Source organism: Periplaneta americana, chromosome 4, assembly GCF_040183065.1.
Source record: "Periplaneta americana isolate PAMFEO1 chromosome 4, P.americana_PAMFEO1_priV1, whole genome shotgun sequence".
Classification (NCBI taxonomy): domain Eukaryota; kingdom Metazoa; phylum Arthropoda; class Insecta; order Blattodea; family Blattidae; genus Periplaneta; species Periplaneta americana.
This window is the reverse complement of record NC_091120.1, coordinates 177,000,857-177,019,487: the sequence shown is the minus strand read 5'-3', so window position 1 is coordinate 177,019,487 and position 18,631 is coordinate 177,000,857. Positions and strand designations below refer to the sequence as shown.

At 33.7% G+C, this 18,631-nt stretch overlaps 1 protein-coding gene across 9 annotated transcripts in view; it reads right to left on the bottom strand.

Moving 5' to 3' along the window:
• LOC138698474 (pre-mRNA cleavage complex 2 protein Pcf11-like) overlaps positions 1-18,631 on the bottom strand; it is a 169,922-nt gene that overhangs the window by 17,862 nt on the left and 133,429 nt on the right. For 6 of the 9 annotated variants that reach the window (XM_069824418.1, XM_069824421.1, XM_069824426.1 and 3 more), the window contains 7 exons: positions 16,910-17,005; positions 11,760-11,819; positions 11,209-11,632; positions 7,157-7,570; positions 4,389-4,631; positions 2,569-2,897; positions 67-246 (listed from right to left, as the gene is read on the bottom strand). In XM_069824418.1, coding sequence (XP_069680519.1) covers positions 67-246; positions 2,569-2,897; positions 4,389-4,631; positions 7,157-7,570; positions 11,209-11,632; positions 11,760-11,819; positions 16,910-17,005 — 1,746 coding nt within the window. The remainder of the gene's footprint in view (positions 1-66; positions 247-2,568; positions 2,898-4,388; positions 4,632-7,156; positions 7,571-11,208; positions 11,633-11,759; positions 11,820-16,909; positions 17,006-18,631) is intronic. The other 3 variants (XM_069824422.1, XM_069824423.1, XM_069824425.1) reach the window with 3 other exon arrangements.

Genomic DNA, 18,631 nt, shown 5'->3' with positions numbered 1-18,631 from the left:
AAGAACAATTACAACTTCGGGTATGAAAAGATCTCCTGTATCGTGTGCATTATTACATATACTTACGCGGCCTATGTCTAGGTTGCTGAAGAGGAATAACAGGTCCCATGACAGCATTTTCTCCATGGAATTGTGCAGGTGAATTTCTTGTCTGCTCAGCTTCATGCGGTGAATCCCTGTCTCTTTCTGAAGTAAACGGCCTTCTGAGACCTCTAATTCCACGTCCACTAGCATTTCCAGCACCTCCTAAAAAAACACAAGATAATTAATATTCCTCTTCATTGTTCTATATACATTTTCAATACTTATATAATCAGTGAATATTCCTCATTAAAAATTACAGTTATAATACAAAAACGCTAATTCAAAATGGGCTAGAAGATCCTACAAAAAAGGCCATTACAAGAAGACAAAAAAATTAAATATTAACCTTAAATAAAAATAATATCAGAATGAACTTATATATCTAAAGTGTCTCAAAATTATAGTTAAAAAAAAGTGAGGAATGGGGTGGAGGAACTCATAAATATTGCAATTTCAAAGCATAAAAGTATACAAATACATTTCGAGTTCACGAATTCATAAGAAATTGTGTCTATTCACATAGATATGTTCAATGACCTTGAGAGAAAGATTTATGGAGATACAGAAACTTGCTACACGACAATTTGGGACTGCAATGCTTCTTACAAAGTATCATAAACATTACTAAGCCAGAAACATTCCATCAATCACAAAAAAGTAAATCTAAAAAATAAAAAAATAAATATTTTAATAATGTTTTCATTTTAAAATGCCTGTTTTTATTGTAAATATACATGTTACATTCTTTTGCATGATGATTTAACTGTGCCTGACTTCATCTTAGAATGAAACTTTATTTAATCTACAACCTTTATTTCTAATTTAATAATTTTTGCAGCCCATCTGAACTGCACAAAAGTGAGTTTTTTCTTGCCTAAAATTAAATTATTATAAATATCACTCTCCATCACAGTTGATGACAATGGAATTCACTATATTGGCGATATTGTAGATCACACTAAATGTATATAATGTTCTTAAAACAGTTCATACTATGAAGAAATTTACTACTAGATCAAACATTGTTGAATCTCACTATCGTAATTGTGAAAAATGTTCTGAATTCCAAAGAAGATAGTGAATTAAAGGAAATCCTTAAATCAAGACATTTAGATAATCTAGGTGGATCTCTTCAAAAGTGTCGATGAAAAACTCCCAAATTTAAAAAAGTGGTAGAGTTCATGTAAATGTTGAAAGAGAGTTTTCCTCACGTGAACTCACTGTGGACTGATAAGAAAAACAAGTTGCATATGAAGACAATGAGATCCATGCTTATTGTGAAATCATTTTTCAGTGAGGATTGTGTTGCATTTCATGACTTAATCCTTTAGAACAAACAATTAATTGTTGCAAGAAATTAATTCTTCAGAAAAGTATTATACGAGTGACTCTGATTTATAACATGTATTCTATGTATTCTCAGGTGAACCTATAAGAAGTATATTTTCAATTAATTTTGTATAAATTTAGTACGTCATTTTTAATAACAGTATTTAATTTAATTGAATTTAATTTAGTTGTATTGTTTTAATCTGTTCAAAGACAACATGGATAAGCGTAATGGAAAATATTACATCAAAGCTCAATTTTTAAAATCTATGCTGAGTGTCTCATATTTTTTCTGATGTTTCTGGGAACCCTATGTAACAGGAGTGTGAAAACAGCAAATAAATCTACTAATTCCTACTTTATTAGATGTTAAATTATAGTACATTATGCAACGAGCCTATAATGGTAGTAATTAAGACACGAGTATGTTTATGAAACGAGCACAAGCGAGTTTCATAATTTTCATACAAGCGTCTTAATTACCATTATAGGCAAGTTTCATACGACTTTTTATGCTCGACCATATTTCTAACTTGAAATTATTCATAAGTATTCATATTATTCTTATCTGACTGGGGAGCAGAAGAGACCTTGTACAATATCTCGTAAATTGTGAGATGTGCGCAGACGCGAAAGTATTGATTTTTTCCGAGGAACAAATGCCATTGACCTTGATATAATCTAGAGAGTAAAATGAACATTAATCTTGATATAACCTGGAAATTGATTTAGACATTGGAAAACGAGATGAAAAATTGAATTTATTTGAATTATTTACAATTAATGCTAATTATTATAGTAAGAGAACATAACCTTCTGCGACAGTATTGGATTTCCAGCCTCCGTGACGTTTCACTAGTTGTCTTTCGTTTGCATATCCGAGAATAATCAATACTTGCACTTTCATATTGCTTTCTGATTGGTGGAAAACCTGAACTTTAATGAATAGGTGTACTTTAATGAGGTCCATTAAAGAGCTGCTACCAGGTTTTGGCATGGTCGAGCATAAAATATTATAAGTGATTTCGAGGCAGGTAAATGAGATGATCGCCACTTCAACTGTTACAGTTTTCAGTAACAAATTAATGATATAATCAAAGTTCTACAGTACAAAACATGCATCACATGCAAACACTAGAATAAATAAATCCTTACCAAGTATAGGCAGAACTGGATCGTGTCCCTGAGGAAATTTGTTAGATGCATCATTGGAATCTTCTCCACCGAAGCCAATGCTATCACTATTTTCATTTTCATGTCTAGGAGGTGAGGGTAACCGACCACCCTCCATGTTAACAATGCTAATGTAACCTGGTTTGATACCCCTTGGTAACACTGTAAAACGTATGAAGTGTTTCTTTCCACGCACAACAATAGGTCTAGGAAGTCCACCGAACTCAACTTTGATAGGTTGTCCATTAATTAGAACTGTAGTTAAAGCTTCAACAAAACGAAGTACGTGGGGTTTGCCTTCAATGTCAAACCTGGGAAAAAGGGAGAAAAAGATCAAAATGCTGACAAACTTGTAAGAAAATTAAATACATGAGACAGTACAATATGATCATTATTACAACCATAAGCACTATCTGTTATTCTGAACTGATACATTCACATCCAATTTGACTGAATCTATAGCAACAGTGATCAATGTACTGCAATAAGACATGAAGTAAATAAGGATCTATCTGTCAATTCCAAATTTTCTATAAAAATATACGTTGATGCAATTGCTTCATACACGTCCCGCCATTTATGAACATGTAACAAAATGATGAAGGAACGAATCTGAATTTCGAACCTTATTTATGTTATAGGACTAGGTACATAAATTATTTCATTAAAATCACAACTTTCACAAATATGGTACTTTGATCCTTATTTACTTCAAGTCTTCATAATTAATGAACGAGAAACTGGATTTAAAAAAAAGCTTCTGCTTCTTTCTGGACCAAAATAAAACTAAAAAATTCTCTAAGGAATTCATACACCACTCCAAGCACACGTCACAAAATAATTAATTGGCATAAGCAAACTGAAATCTATGGCTTTCGACCAAATACTATAGTCCATCCTAAGCAACTGTTCTTAATAGTTGTCTTTTGTTCTCGAACTACATAATGAAATATCATTAAATAATGGAACTCATACACGCAAATACCTATCTTCATAAAAGTCTACAAACCTAAATCCACAGGCAAATCCCTTGTGTATGGGCGAAAAGTATTAAATGTGATAAGAAAAATTATTATATTACAATTTCAGTCAACAACTTATCAACTTATTAAGACTTTTGGCCTGGAGGTAAGACTCACAGTTCAATGGCAGCTTGAATTTTCCGACTGTAGTGCTTTCAAAATTAAGTGGGAGAAAAAGTAAACACAGAAATAATACTGCAAGAATGTGATCTTGATTTCGTCACTGTTTCGTTTTAAGCAGTTCTCTGTAGCTTTTATAAATAATAGTAGTAAAACTACAGAGATGCTATTTAAGAATGGTGAAAAAATTAACCATGAAGAAATAGTATTTCTCGAGTGATCGCATTTCTCCATAAAAAAATGATTGATTTCAATGACCTCTTACGACTTCTTGGTGAACAATCATCCAATTCAGACATACAGTACCTCCAGTAGGCAAGTCTGTACAGGAAATTGCTGATAAGTATTTGTATGTATGGGGTCCTTAATGTTATGTGTAACAATAATTTGTTATTAGATATTAACAAGCGACTGTTGTGATGAAGCAACCAGAGAATGAATTTGAACAGAGAGATATTTGTGTGTTTCAAAGAAAGGAACATCTCGACACCTAAACCAAACACAAAATATGTAATTAAATAAGAAAGTCAATATAGGAAAAGGATATAACTGAGAAAAATTATTGAAAAACATTAACAATTTTGAGGATAAATAAATAAATACAAATGATCACCAGCTTGGATGTACACTATATGATAAAATTCTTGTACTTGTACTTACCTTTGAGGTTTAGCATCCAAGAACACAGGTACCATATTTTTAGCATTAATAATTAAGTTAATCTTGCCAGCTACCAGATCTGTTCGCTTCACTGAGCCTACTTTGACTTGTGGGGGTGGACCTTCTAGTTTGACAGCATGCATCTTTCCACCTATATCAATATTGACTGGTGGACCACCAAAGAAGCATTCGTACCATCTGCCATCGATATAAAGTTCACGAGTGGGTGCACCAAGTCTTATTCTGAAAATTAAAAATATCCAGAATTACATTTTAAAAACTTTACATTAACACAAATTAATTTTCTGGTACCTGCATGGGATATCATGACAGAATGAAAATATTGTAAGTGTTTTTTGTAATAATTCCACAGGAAAATCTGTCACATTTATGGTTTCCCATATATTAGTGCTGACAGGATTATTTTATACAGTCTCTCTGCATATAATTGAAAAATTGAAATGCAACAGAATATTAATAAAAGAAGACCTGAATCATGCAAAATATAATATATATAACTAATTTTATTTAATTAATGTAATGCAAGACAAGGATACAATAATGTACACCATCAAATAATAATTAAAATGAAAGAAGGAAAATATTAAATAAGGACCTTCTGTTGCATAATCGTCCTCTGCTCAGTTGTACACTGGATGGAATGGAAGGTGTTCAATGACAGTCCTTTTAAGAGACGAATCCTGAGCATACAGTAAAGCCCCGATTATTCATTACCCTATTAACCAATTGGTGGATTATCCAACTGTCCTTTTTTTTTTTTCTTTGACAACAGAACAAAATATGAAGTCCATAGGCGGAGTTATGGGGGGGGGGGCAATCTTGTCTGAACTCTTTTTTTCTATGAACATTAGAAAATATTGAATTCAAAAGATCTTTTTTGCTTTTGTTTATGATTAAGTTTCTGTGCTTAAATTGATGAATTAATGTCTTCAGATCATGTGTCTGGATTATAATATTTATTTTAAATTTCTGAATGTATAGGAATGGAAGCACTGCAATGTTTCTTTTGTAACAGCCTGTACTCATGTGTTAGAAGTCTGCAGGTGTTCAGGCCACCACTTAGAGAAATATGAATAACATACTGCACAACAATGCAGAAAAAAGAAAAGTGATCTCGGTATAATGTGTAAACTTAAAGACGAGATTTAATAAAATAACTAGAGTTTACATTTCACATATCTTCAGGAAGGTAAACTTCGTATAAAAGAGTTCCTGTTAGCACTGTCACGTGGTTTTATTGATGTATGCATGCGTTTCTGTACGAGAGAGAAAAAGAGGGAGATTGTTTTAAGTTTTGCCCTATTATAATTTGTAGCAGACCTACAGTTCAAGCCCTATACAACTCGGACTGAAACATCACGGATCTGGATGTAACACTATAAGAAACATGTCCCCGAAAATACCTTTATTAAATGATCATATTCCGATATACTGTACCATGGTCAAGCTATAAATGGGGGAGGAGGTAAATTATGTCCCCCATAACCCCGTTATATGGAGATTCTATGGGTTTGCTTTGGCCCCCCAAAGAAACGGTTCTCTCTCCGCCTATGACGATGTCCTATACAGTTACTTGTAAAATAGACATCTGCTTTCAAGGAAATGACCCCAAGAACTCTCACACAATTGCTAAACCCGTGTACCATTCAGTCCTTGTCCTACTATTAGAGTGGTCGTACTGTATAACTTATATGTAAAATGTCTTCTATGGGTGTCAAAAGAATTGTGGAAAGTATCGAAAAAATCGCAAATAACTGAGAGATTTGGGAAAGCGTTTCTGTATTTCATATCAAATCAGAATACTTGATTAGTGTTACAACTGTTTGCGATTTAAAAGAATAAAAATAAATAAATAAAATAAAACAAGGGTAAAGTGTTTATATAAAGTACGAGTATGTAAATTTACAACACGAAACCTCTACTCCTATCTTTCCACAAGGATTCCCTTGCCCTTGCAAACATGTTTGCAGCGTCACTAACGCATGATCATAGCACCACTAACATGCATTCCAAGCACCACTATTGTGCGATTGCAGTGGCACTAATACACCACTAGTGGCACTGCTAAGTGGCCTCATCTAAAGGGGCCCTTAATTTTCAGTCTTATTTGATGAATCATTATACGAAGAGTTCGCAGTAAAAACGATGAATGTGACATTTCTGTTAAGGATTAGATAATGCTCTAATTGAGTCTATAACTGCAATATGTAGTGCTGTTTCTATAGAAAATAAAGGAAAGGATTACTGTATTCGTGGTGATAATTCTCCTTTTCATCATTTTTCATAAGAACAACATTAAATTTCGCAGTGATCCATTGAATTAGATAATGACATCAACCTTAACAAAACTGTGACATTCATCGTTTTTCCCGCAAACTCTTCATATATTTTTCGATAAATAAACCGAGATTTCCTGTGAAGACGCTTTTCAATACAGGGAGCATTGTGCAGACACAAGGAAACTTCAAAACTGAGTTTCAAGTTCCAGAAGATGGAAGGATACTCAAATGGGACAATATTTAAAACAGGTGAACAACTGTCATGTTCATAGCAGTGTTGTATCATCATTACGTGACAATATCACACATTCTGTTCAAAAGCCTGAGAACAATGACCAAGTACAAACTGCATTGAAAAGAAATCCGACCTGTTCATTATGGAGGATCATTGGCATTGAACGCTCCCAGCTTTGGAAAAGGTTTTTGCAGGAAATGTGACAGAAAGAGAATGTGGCTTATTGTACTAACCTGTGAGTATTTCCATCTATAATACACTCTCTATATGTGTCACTAAATGAACAGAGTACAGCCTCTCTGTCATCAAATGAAACTCTTCTGGCACCGCCTTGGAATCCAATTTCTCTTGGGTCATCCCACGCTAACATTATCACAGCAGTATCACCATAGAAACGAATTTCCCTAGGTACACCATCAATATTAATAGTCCTCATTTTATCCTGTGCTATAAGATCGAGAATCATAGGGTCTGCTGGCGGAAGTTCATCATGGCTTACACGAGGTTGCTGCAGATTTATTTGTTGCTGCTGCAGTTGTGGTGGTTGCTGCTGAGGTTGCTGCGGTGGTGGTGGCTGTGGTTGTGGAAGTGCCGTGGTAGCTCCACGGAATCTGGTTTCTGTACGGCCACTAAAACGTGGCTCAAACCTGAATATCAGAAAATACAAAATTGGTCAGAAAAATGATTTTGTAGTTTCATAACTTCTCCCACTGCATTGTACTTCTTACATACAGGAATAGTACATATTTTAGGGTAGTATCAACTATTCTGAGTAAAAAAGTTCATATAAACACTAGTGGCTTGTGCAGCAAATGCTGCAAAGTAAGTTCATTAGACGTTCAAATAAACATTTTTCAGATTTATTTTCAATGAAGAATACCAGACATTCTGAAAGTTATTTGCTTCCATTATATTGAAACATACTCTCTCTCGAGCCAATACTGAAGAGAACCACGCATATAAATATCTACACTACATCGCCATTAAGGGGACACTCAACTTAAAAATTGGAGAAAAAGTGTCATAGAAATGAAAAATTAAATTTCTACACTAATTTACGTGACAGAATTAATCAATACGCAGAATTCTTCCCCTATTCATTGAGAAGTCACAGTCAAATGCACAAAGCCAAAAAATAAAAAATGATAATTAAAAGTGATATTTCAATTAATGATTGATTAAAAATTGAAATATTTTTTTATTTTGAAAAGTATTGGATCTAATGAGCTGAGATTTTGCATGTTACTTTCCATGTGTATATTAAACTTTTTCTCCAAATTTGAAAAAGATTGGTCAAATAGGAAAAAAGTTCCAAAATATAGTTGAGTGTCCCCTTAAATATATGAAAAAGACCCAACCCCACTTGATTAATAACTATAAAAATATTTGATTTTTAATAATATTATTATCTTACGTAAGTTTTATAGCTTTCAGTAACATATACTATAACATACTATATAGCCACCACTCAGTAAAATATAGAAATCAAAATCTAATTTAAGTTATTCTCTACATCTACTTAAATAACCTCAAAACGTTTCACTTTCATATCATCAATATAGCATTAATATGTATAATTAATGAAAAATAGTCACATCATGGCATTAACTACAATAATATTTCGTTTCTAATGGTAATAATGTCATCAAACCACCTCAAGTTTTGTAGTTTTTAATATCCAATACACAGCTGTACCCAGAAAATTACACACCACAGAATCGAACCTGTAAATTATTTTTAGTAAGTTAAGTTTTTAATAACCAATTTAATTTGAGCTCTAAATATGTCAGCATTCTTGCAGATCATGGCCTTCGTGTAATATTGTTTACTGTAGTGTGTGTTTTGTTTTATTCTGAAATGCAATTAGTTAGTTCTCAAAACTGACGACAGATGGATTTTGGAAAATAGGAAAATTATGTTGAAAAATTGACATTTCACTGAAAACTACTATTTTTCTCAAAAACTTTGAGTTCCAAGCTTCAAAATGAGGGGTCATTTATTAAAAGCCGTTTTCCCGTAATTTCCATTACCAGTTCCAATGATATATATAGATGTGTCCAATTTTCAATGGGTGTGGACATACAACTCTTTGAATGTTACACATAACAGACATTACAAACGACATGAATGACTTTACATTTATTTTTTATTTACATGACATCAATACATTTCAGTATATTGCTATTCAGAGTGCTGAGTGCTTGTCATCTGTTTCAGACTTACATGTGCATCAGATCTGTAAAGGCTAACTACAAACAGCTAATTCTCTACAACCATTATGAACAGTGCTGCCCTCAGATGATCTGAGAAGAGCGACAAGTACTATTCCTTCGTACAGTCAACTCTGGATATAGTGAACTTGGTTATAGTGAACATTCGACTATAGTGATCGTAAATCGTTGGTCCCAACCTGCATACATTAAAAAGTACATTAATATATCCGTTTATAGTGAACCCTCGCTTCGGTTATAGTGAACCTTGTATCCTGACAAATTCTTATATGAAGTCTGACCTTCTTGTATAAAATTGAAGGAATGTGTTGAGAACAACATTCTAAGTTTCTTACACCTTTAGTCAAAGGACAAAGATAGGATTAGTGGTTCCTAGACAATGAGCTGTACTGTAAATCCAGGCAACGCGTGATGACCTTGCCTTACTCCACCGTCGAAGGGTTGACATTCTGTTCTCAGGCACTCTACTCTACTGTTATTTCTAATCCTCCACCATCAAAGGGTTGCCTTTCGTTCTTAGAAACATTTCCATTCTGACTAGTAGCATCCAAACAACAGAAAATGATATTACCTTCTTTTATTAAAACGGGATGGACATTATATCCAGAACATAAATGAAGGTAAGATTTCGATGGTTTTCAAATTCCATCAACCCTCTCCCAGTTTCCATTAAGTGACCCGGGAAATTCCAAGACTGAGTATGCAGTCACACCATAACAGCGTTTGTTATTTCTACCTGATCTAGTGTTCCAATAGTGAATGTACTGTATAAAAATGTCGAAGCATAAAGTGTTTTCTTTGGAAGATAAGGTGAATATTATAAATGACACTGAACGTGGTCTTTCACAAGCGGACATGGATCGACAGCATAGTTTAAGTAAATCAACTATGAGTAACAGTATAAAGTGTAATCCATTACACAAAAATGAAATATTTTATTTTCTTGTTCACAATTTCATTCATTTCTGTCATTTAAGGTTAGGGAAGAGACACTTCAGATATAGTGAACCTTGAATATAGTGAACGAAATATGCAAGTCCACAGAGGTTCACTATATCCGCAGTTGACTGTATAGAGTTATACATAGGCCTACACCTATTTGGCAATCATTGGCAGCAATATATAATAGTAATATGCATTACAAGAGCGGTATGTTGAAGTTTTCATGTTCGAGGAAAAGTTTGAAAAAGCGAAACGTGTATCGTATATTATTTTGTGTGAAGATCGTTTATTACATACCTGAAAGGGGAATTTCTAATTAGTTGCAATGAAATCTCCATCTTGGTTTCTGTTCAATGACGGCAAATTTGCAAAACAAAAATATCTATCTTCAACATTGTTGCTTTAAAATGTTTTCTGTGTTTACTGTACTCCAGCAGGCCGTGATATACATCTGTCTTTTTTTTTTCCCCCAGTCTACGATGAGTCTGGAATCTTGTTGATTTTTTCACGGCTTCCTTAATGTTACTTGCATCACGAATGCAGTAACTTTAGTGGAGTTGTAGAGTTTACTTAATTTTTGTAAATATTTAAAAACAATAATTAACAGTGCAATTTAGGTGAAATTGCAGTGGTAAGTTTCCAATTTATAATTATTACTATATTGAACGTCTCTAAAAATAATATGTTAAAAGCCTAAAGCAGTAAAATCAATATGTCACTTAAGCGGTAAGAAGAGGGAAATTGTTATGTGTGTTAGGTTGGGAATACTGAATGTGGAATTTTAGACTTTCCGCGGATTGGTTTTGTGCGGAAACCAAGCAAATACGCATGATCTCACACAAATAAATTTAACAATTTTAAATTTTAATGAACAATCACAATTTTATAAAGTTGTAATACATTTGCTAATTATGGCACAAGTTAGCTTCTGGCATGCAGAGAACATATAGTTCAGGACTAAGAATTCTGAACAACTGGTGCTATACAAAAAATGGTGATTTAACACTACTTATTATGGACCATATTCTAGAATTAACTAACCAAAAAATATGTATGAAAAAAAATAAACAAGCAGATATGGCTGTAAATAAAGATGTCTAGTGAATGCTTACCTTTCTACATCTCCTTCAAATGGAGTACGAGTCTGGAATTGTGGAGGTCTCCATCGATTTATTCCACTGAAGTTGTTGATTGGCTGAAACTCCGGCCCCGGGGGTCGGTGGAAGGGTCCAGCTGGTGGTTGTATTGAACCAGGATGGAGCATTCGCATGTGGGCAGATAAATGGGTTTGCGCTAGTGTTACTGAACCAGGGCCGGGCCCGCCACGAAGCCAGGGATGTGGTGCAGGATCCCAACGACCTGGCCCAACCTGTGGATGTCCCACATCATTCCACTGCGATGGTCCAGGCTGAAATTTTCCCTGAAGAGAAGGGTCAGGAGGGGACGGTACTGACGTGGCAGTGGGATTTCGTGGCTTAAGAGCTGCTGGAAATCTTTCATCAATGTCGCCAAACCTGCTGTCTATATTACTTCCACCTGTAACAAGTTACTCGAAATTAGTAATTATTCTTATTTAAGATTTGTAAATCTTTACAATCATCCTCTGTGGCTTGAACCTATAACTATGCCACGCACATTCACGACAGAAGAAATATTTACGTACTTGGCTTGCGGCCAATCTCACTGGAATCACTACAAGGACTGAAGTCTGCACTCTTGTCACCTACGAGTACAACCAAACCAATTACCATAGATCAACGATACTATGGCTTTCTACACAATCCTCCACTTCACACAGACAAGTATGGATGTGCCAACAATTCGAAATTCAAAATGTATTTATCTACACACAAAACTGTTTTCAACTAGTAACAAGTTAATGTTAGGGGAGACTGTTGTACCTTTAGCATAGTGTACCTTTGAACATTTTTTGTTTTTTTAATTTTTGCTGCTACCTAGAGGTCTCAAAATGAAGTAGATTGTAGAAAAAGCCGCTAAGTAGCTCTGGTCATAGTTTCAGTTTGATTTATTGCAAAGTGTGAGTTCCGTGGACAAAAGAAGTTTTTTCAGTACCAAAAGTAAATATTTCGTTCATTGATATATGTTTTCTAACACAAAACTAGATTGCATTTGTTAATATCTTTCAAGTACAGTGTGTTCCTATCATCTGGTGAGTAATAACATATTTTAATTTCCATGATTTATTTGACTCTCTAGTTTTCGGAGCCATATTTGTTTAAACGTGCACCCTCTTGTACCTTTGAACACAAAACATCTTGTACCATGGAACATGTTCCAAATTACACGATACTATCAGTTTTTGTTTTTCTTTTATTTTAAGGTCATGTCACGAAGTAAGTCTGGAATTAAAGAGGTCCCCAATTGATTCGGATGTCTTGAAGAAAGCTGTTGAAGCAGTTATTGCTCCTCCAGGAAATGTTGTTGTTGTTTTCTAATGCCAGGCGTTTGACAATAAAGTCATTTGACCTCTTGCACTCCAATATTTTTCGAAGATATTATCATGACCAGCCACTGAAGCACAGATTTTGAGGTGTTCCGAATCCATTTCTTGGTTTGAGTTGCACAATGGACAGGAAATAAAAATCTCAATCAGAGAAGCCTGCACTGGTTTATGATTGAAAATACATTTTAAATATGATTGTCAGTTTTTACAGCTATATTTCCACCTATATTCCATGTGTTCCAACTTACAAGAGGGTATGTTTCAAGGTACATGATCCTGTTGTACCTTAGAACATTACATATCTCTTCATTTTATTTTTTCCATCAGTAATAGATCTGTAAAACAGGAAAATACATACAGGAAGTTGTAAAGGAATCTTCAGTAATTATTTCAAGCATTTTTTCATTTAAAACATTTCATTTCCAAAATTAAAAAAAAATAAAATGTGAAAAGTGTTTAAAGATATAACAGTCTCCCCTATACAGTAGAACCTCGATTTTCTCTCCCCCAGTTATCCATTTTGCAGATAAACCAGCTGCTTTTTTTTTTTTTTAAGCAAACAATATATAAAAACTATATATCACCCAAGGAAAAAACCTAAAGTCAACAACAAACAGAACAGTACAAATGCTTTAATAATAATAATCCGTGGCGCTGCAGCCCGTGAAGGGCCTAGACCAACCAGCAGTCTGTTGGCCTCAGGCCCACATGCTGAAGCAGAGGTGGACGATTATATTATGATTTGTTTGGCTCTGTGTGTCGTGGATGGAAGATCTGCTCCTTCATGATGTCTGATAATGATTCACCAGTGATCGTTTTGTTGTTCATATAGGCCCTAGGTCACATTAATATTTTATTTTTTGTGAAATGCATAATACAAACAGCGTAATTAATCTGCAAAACAAAATTACTTCACAATGTTATTGAATGCAATGAGCAGTGTCAAAGGAAAGTGTTCGCGTAGGCTTCCTCGGCTGGTGTACATGGTGTGTGGATAAGCTTCAGGGCTTCTACCGCGTTGTCTTGGTGTTGGTGGCTGACGTTTCGACCGCTGTGTTGTGGTCGAGATTACTATATATATATATATATATACCAGCTCGCAGAGTATTTCCTTATCCAACAACTGCTCTGAAGATTGAAGATGATCACAACACAGAGGTCGAAACGTCAGCCACCAACACCAAGACAACGCAGTAGAAGCCCTGAAGCTTATCCACACACAATGTCAAAGGAAGCCCACCTACTGTTGCTGATAATAATAAATTTGGTGATTTTATTAGTGAAGACGAATTTTTAGATGAACTTCTATAATAGTAATTCTCAATATATAAATTTTGATTTATTTCCTTTAATTCCTTAATATCCAGTACATTAACTAGGACTACATTTTGTGTATTACGACATCATTAGCCACAGAATCAGCTGACTTGCTGCTACCTTTCCTGGAGCAGAAGGATGATACCATTTACCCTAACATTCTTCACGTGAGAAAAATAAAAATGAACATCAATAAAAAAAATGAAAATGCAAAAGAAAGAAACAGACTTTTTTTTAAATGGCTCAAGATTAATTAAAAAACACTAATGTAAAGTAACATTAAGCTGTAAGTTAATATTATCTAAAACGGATTATCCATCATTTTCGGTTAACCATCGACCCCTTCAATCCATTATAACAGATAATAATTGAGGTTCTACTGTACATTTTTTAAATTTACTTATACAGAAACATAACCATTATTCAAAGGATACCTGCCATCTAAAAAATGATATTCAGAAATAAGTTGGATATTAACACATTGGCAATCCTTACTTGGAATGCAAGATAGCCAAAGCATTGTTCAGTGATTCTTCTCGTAACAACATATGTGTTTGAACACCTAACACAATCTGATAGCAGAGCAGAGCTTAATTTGTGAACAGAAAGAGCTAAAATAAATACTGTTAATTTTGAGTTAAAAAATTAAGTAATGACTATAACTGATTTTATACAGTCAAATGTCAGTAAATTCTGGGGACAGTGAAATTATTTTCGTTAAATTGAAAAAACAGAACACAATAGCACAATAAAATATTCAAGTCATGCAATAGAATAATGAATGTTGAAAGTGTACATGCACTAATAGAAAATTTCTTTGCTACATCGGACTATTAATATTTTTCCACTTATTCCAAATTCAAGTTGCATTTTTTTCAAAGAGAACTATCCTGAGACAACGTGTATTTTAAAGAACAAAGCCAGCGCAAATTTGTCTCAGAAGAAACTAAATGGCCGGTGCATACAAAAGTGTAAAACTGTCTTCTAACAGCATCTTTAATATTTTTCAGTTTCTCTGCATCAAAATCCACAGTTAATTCCCGATTTACCACGAAAATCGTCTGTAGCTGCATTTAGATTGGCAACAGGCCATGATTGTTTGGCTAAACACCTGCATAGAATTGGAATATATCAGTCCCCTAACTGCCCATTGTGCAACTCAAACCAAGAAATGGATTCGGAACACCTCAAAATCTGTGCTTCATTGGCTGGTCATGATAATATTTTTGAAAAATATTGGAGTGCAAGAGGTCAAATGACTTTATTGTCAAATGCCTGGCATTAGAAAACAACAACAACAACATATTTTTCAGCACGTGGGCAAAACAAAAAAAGCCCATTATAGGAACATACTTGTGCTGGATCAGTATATGATTCCTATTGTGTCAAGAGGCACTTTTAGGACAATGGCCTAGGTCAGGGATGGGCATAATGTTCCCACCTACAGTGTAAGCAGTGTCTGCACAGAACATTATGCTCATCCCTGGCCTAGGCGAAGAAATACTGTTAGGAGGGTAGGGGAAAACAAGCTACTCACTGAATTAGGCTTTAAGTAATGTGAATTTAAGTAATGGAAAATACATTAATTCGTTCAGTAAGATATATTTTGATAAAGAGATATAACTATTTTGCATTCTAATGATTTTTTATGATACTAACGTTCGTACAAATGAAATTATTTGACATTTTGCCTTATGAAGCTATGTACAGGGTTTACAAATTTATTTGCTGAACTAGAAAATTCGTTATAGTGGTGTTCGTTATGTCAACATTTAAATATTTTTTACATTAATGATTTAACTATATATATTTGAATTTTATTCAGCTTCTTCCAAGTGAAGGCTGCTTAGAAAACAAAGCTTACCAAAAAATTGTTGTTTTTTTGAGTAAATGGTAGGTACACAATTGAATCAGTCAGAGCTAAAAGGAACTAAGTCAAAATATGCAGTTTTGGGTTATGCAACAATTGAACAACTGATGTCATGCGGATCGAACGGTGGAAATAGGAACTAAGACTTTTAAATATTCTTTTGTCTTCTATAACATAAAAATATAATATTTGTGTTATTAGTGGAATATTTTTTGCTTCTCCTGAAAAGTTGTGAAAAGTGACTTAGTTCCTTTTAGCTCCGACTGATTCAATTATAATAAAAAAAAAACAATGGACAAGGAAAAGAAAAAGAAATAACACAATTATAAATAATTGAAGACGACTAAACAAAAGATAAATAATTCCAGAAAAAAAAAAACATAAAATTTCCTAGTACAGTATCTATTTAGTGAATAAATTATAAAACGAAGTTTAAGAAACAAATCTTCTACAATTTTATATTTTATTCATGAGGAAATGACTGGGATCGTACAAAATCAGAATAAATTAATATAAAATAAGTAGAAATATGTAAGGTAAAAAACCTCTTTTTAAATTACAAATTGCTGTTATACTGTATAAACACTATATTCACGAATATTTATAGCTGTATGAGGGTTAATACGAAAGTAATGTCACCTATTTTTATTTTAAAATTGACGCTGCATAATAATATGAGTTTGACTAGGTGGTCACTAGATGCCTATAATGTGACATACCACATGAGTGCGGCACACAAGCAGTTCAAAATGGTGGATGTTTCAGATACTTGTATAAAATATTGGGCCATGACTGAATTACTCACTGCGTAAGAAAACAATCGAATTCAGAACTATACTCGATTCAAAAATGTGTATGGCAACAACACCATTAACATTCAGATGTTGGGTGAGGACCTTCAAGACAGGAAACAAACAGAATTGACAAGTCTCAGAACAGCTGGGTAGTGATGGCAGTGACAAAAGACAACAAGAGCACCCAAGGCAACATGATTAATGCAAGAGAGATATGTGAAACACTAAAAAAGTTGAAAACCAACATTTGTGAGTTCGATTTTACAAAAACATGAACGATATCCTGTTTCTCCCTGACAACGTAAGATCTCAGACCAGTATGCATGAAAGGGAATACTGCAAGACTAAGCTGAACTGTTCTTTCTCACCCTCATTATGGCTCAGGTCTGGCACCTTCTGATTATCATCTTTTCGGCCCCTTGAAGGATGCATTCTGTGGTCGTCATTCTGCGGACTACGACGAGCTGGAACAAAGCGTTCGTGATGACCTCCAGCACAGCAAAACGGAATATTATGAGGTGGGAAAACAGCATCTCATGCATAGACAGTGCAAGTGAAGGTGACTTTTTATAAAAATGTTTATGAAAGATTCAGGGATACTTCATATAAATGCCATAATTTTACAGTTTTGGAGAAAAACAATAGTAGGCCTTATTTTCGTATCAACCTACGTACATAAATAGAAATACAAGTGCAAAATATAAATCAACAGTCCATGGCTCATAAAATTGCACACTAAGAACCTGAATTTCAATTATAATAAAAACAGTTAAATTAATTTTGGTATGGGAAATACTATAATTCACAAATAGATAAATTGTGGCTTAATAATAATAATAATAATAATAATAATAATAATAATAATAATAATAATAATAATAATAATAATAATAATAATATCATCCTTAACTTGTACAGCTCATTTCATCCTCAGTCTATGAGAATAACAAATGAACATAATACTTCTACGAATAGCAGGGTTTCTTGGTTATATGACCAGTACTGTGTAAGACCATCAGTCAAAAAAAAAAAAAATCATAAAACAAGATAAACTCAGTTCATGTTGGAGGAAGATAGATCTTCATTTTGCTATCGTGAACTAAATCTGGTTTTGCTGAACATTGCAGCATTAACATTTATGATCTAAATGGAGATAAGAAGCTACTTATATAACATGTATGTATGCCCATATGAAATACTCTCTTCAAATCAAGATTGTGCAAAATTTATCAACAACAATGAAATAATGGTTCTCAAATCAGACACAAAATCATCACAAAATCAAATAACGACAAACTGGTGAATAAACTGAATAAGAAATAAGGTATACACAAAATATATTGCTGATCTTTACTCTGAAACAGAGTTTAATTCTCTGCACAAATTAAGCTCTGGTTATAATAAGTGTAAATACTGATCATGTACATACACCAAAGCTAGATGGCGAATGGAGAATTTCTAAGTGCTTGGGCAATAGATACTACTACTATTACTACTACATACACAAATTATGTTTGTGCATGGTTGTGGGAATTGAAATTACTAGATTTCTCCCTTTTTTCTCAAAATATGGAGTCGAAAAATAGAGGGGGGGGGGGGAATTACATGATGAAAAAAATACCAGCAATAAAATCGTCAAACTAAGATAAAAAAATTCATGTAATAATCAAATAAATGTTATCAATTTGAGTCTTTATGGGTAGTTTTGAGGCCTTTCTTTCTATCATTGTGTGAGATTATGATGTTGGTAGCTTGACCTTGACTAACCTTGGCTCACGATGTTAATCTTCACTCATAAAATATTCGTATCAAAATTAACTTATTAATTACCTAAAGAAAACAAATGTACATTTACTTTACACTCTACTATTTTCATCAGACAACAAATCCAGTTCACCTTTCTTGCTGTCAGAGGAATAGTCAGTGTTTTTCACTGTAGAATGGGTGGATATTGGCATTGGGTTTCCCATGTGTATTTTTACGATATTTGGGATATTCACATAACAGACTATTGAATGGAATGAATGAGGGAAATTATGCCACGAAAAAAAAATGTATCTTTAAATCATGAGTGTAAATTATGCGAGCGA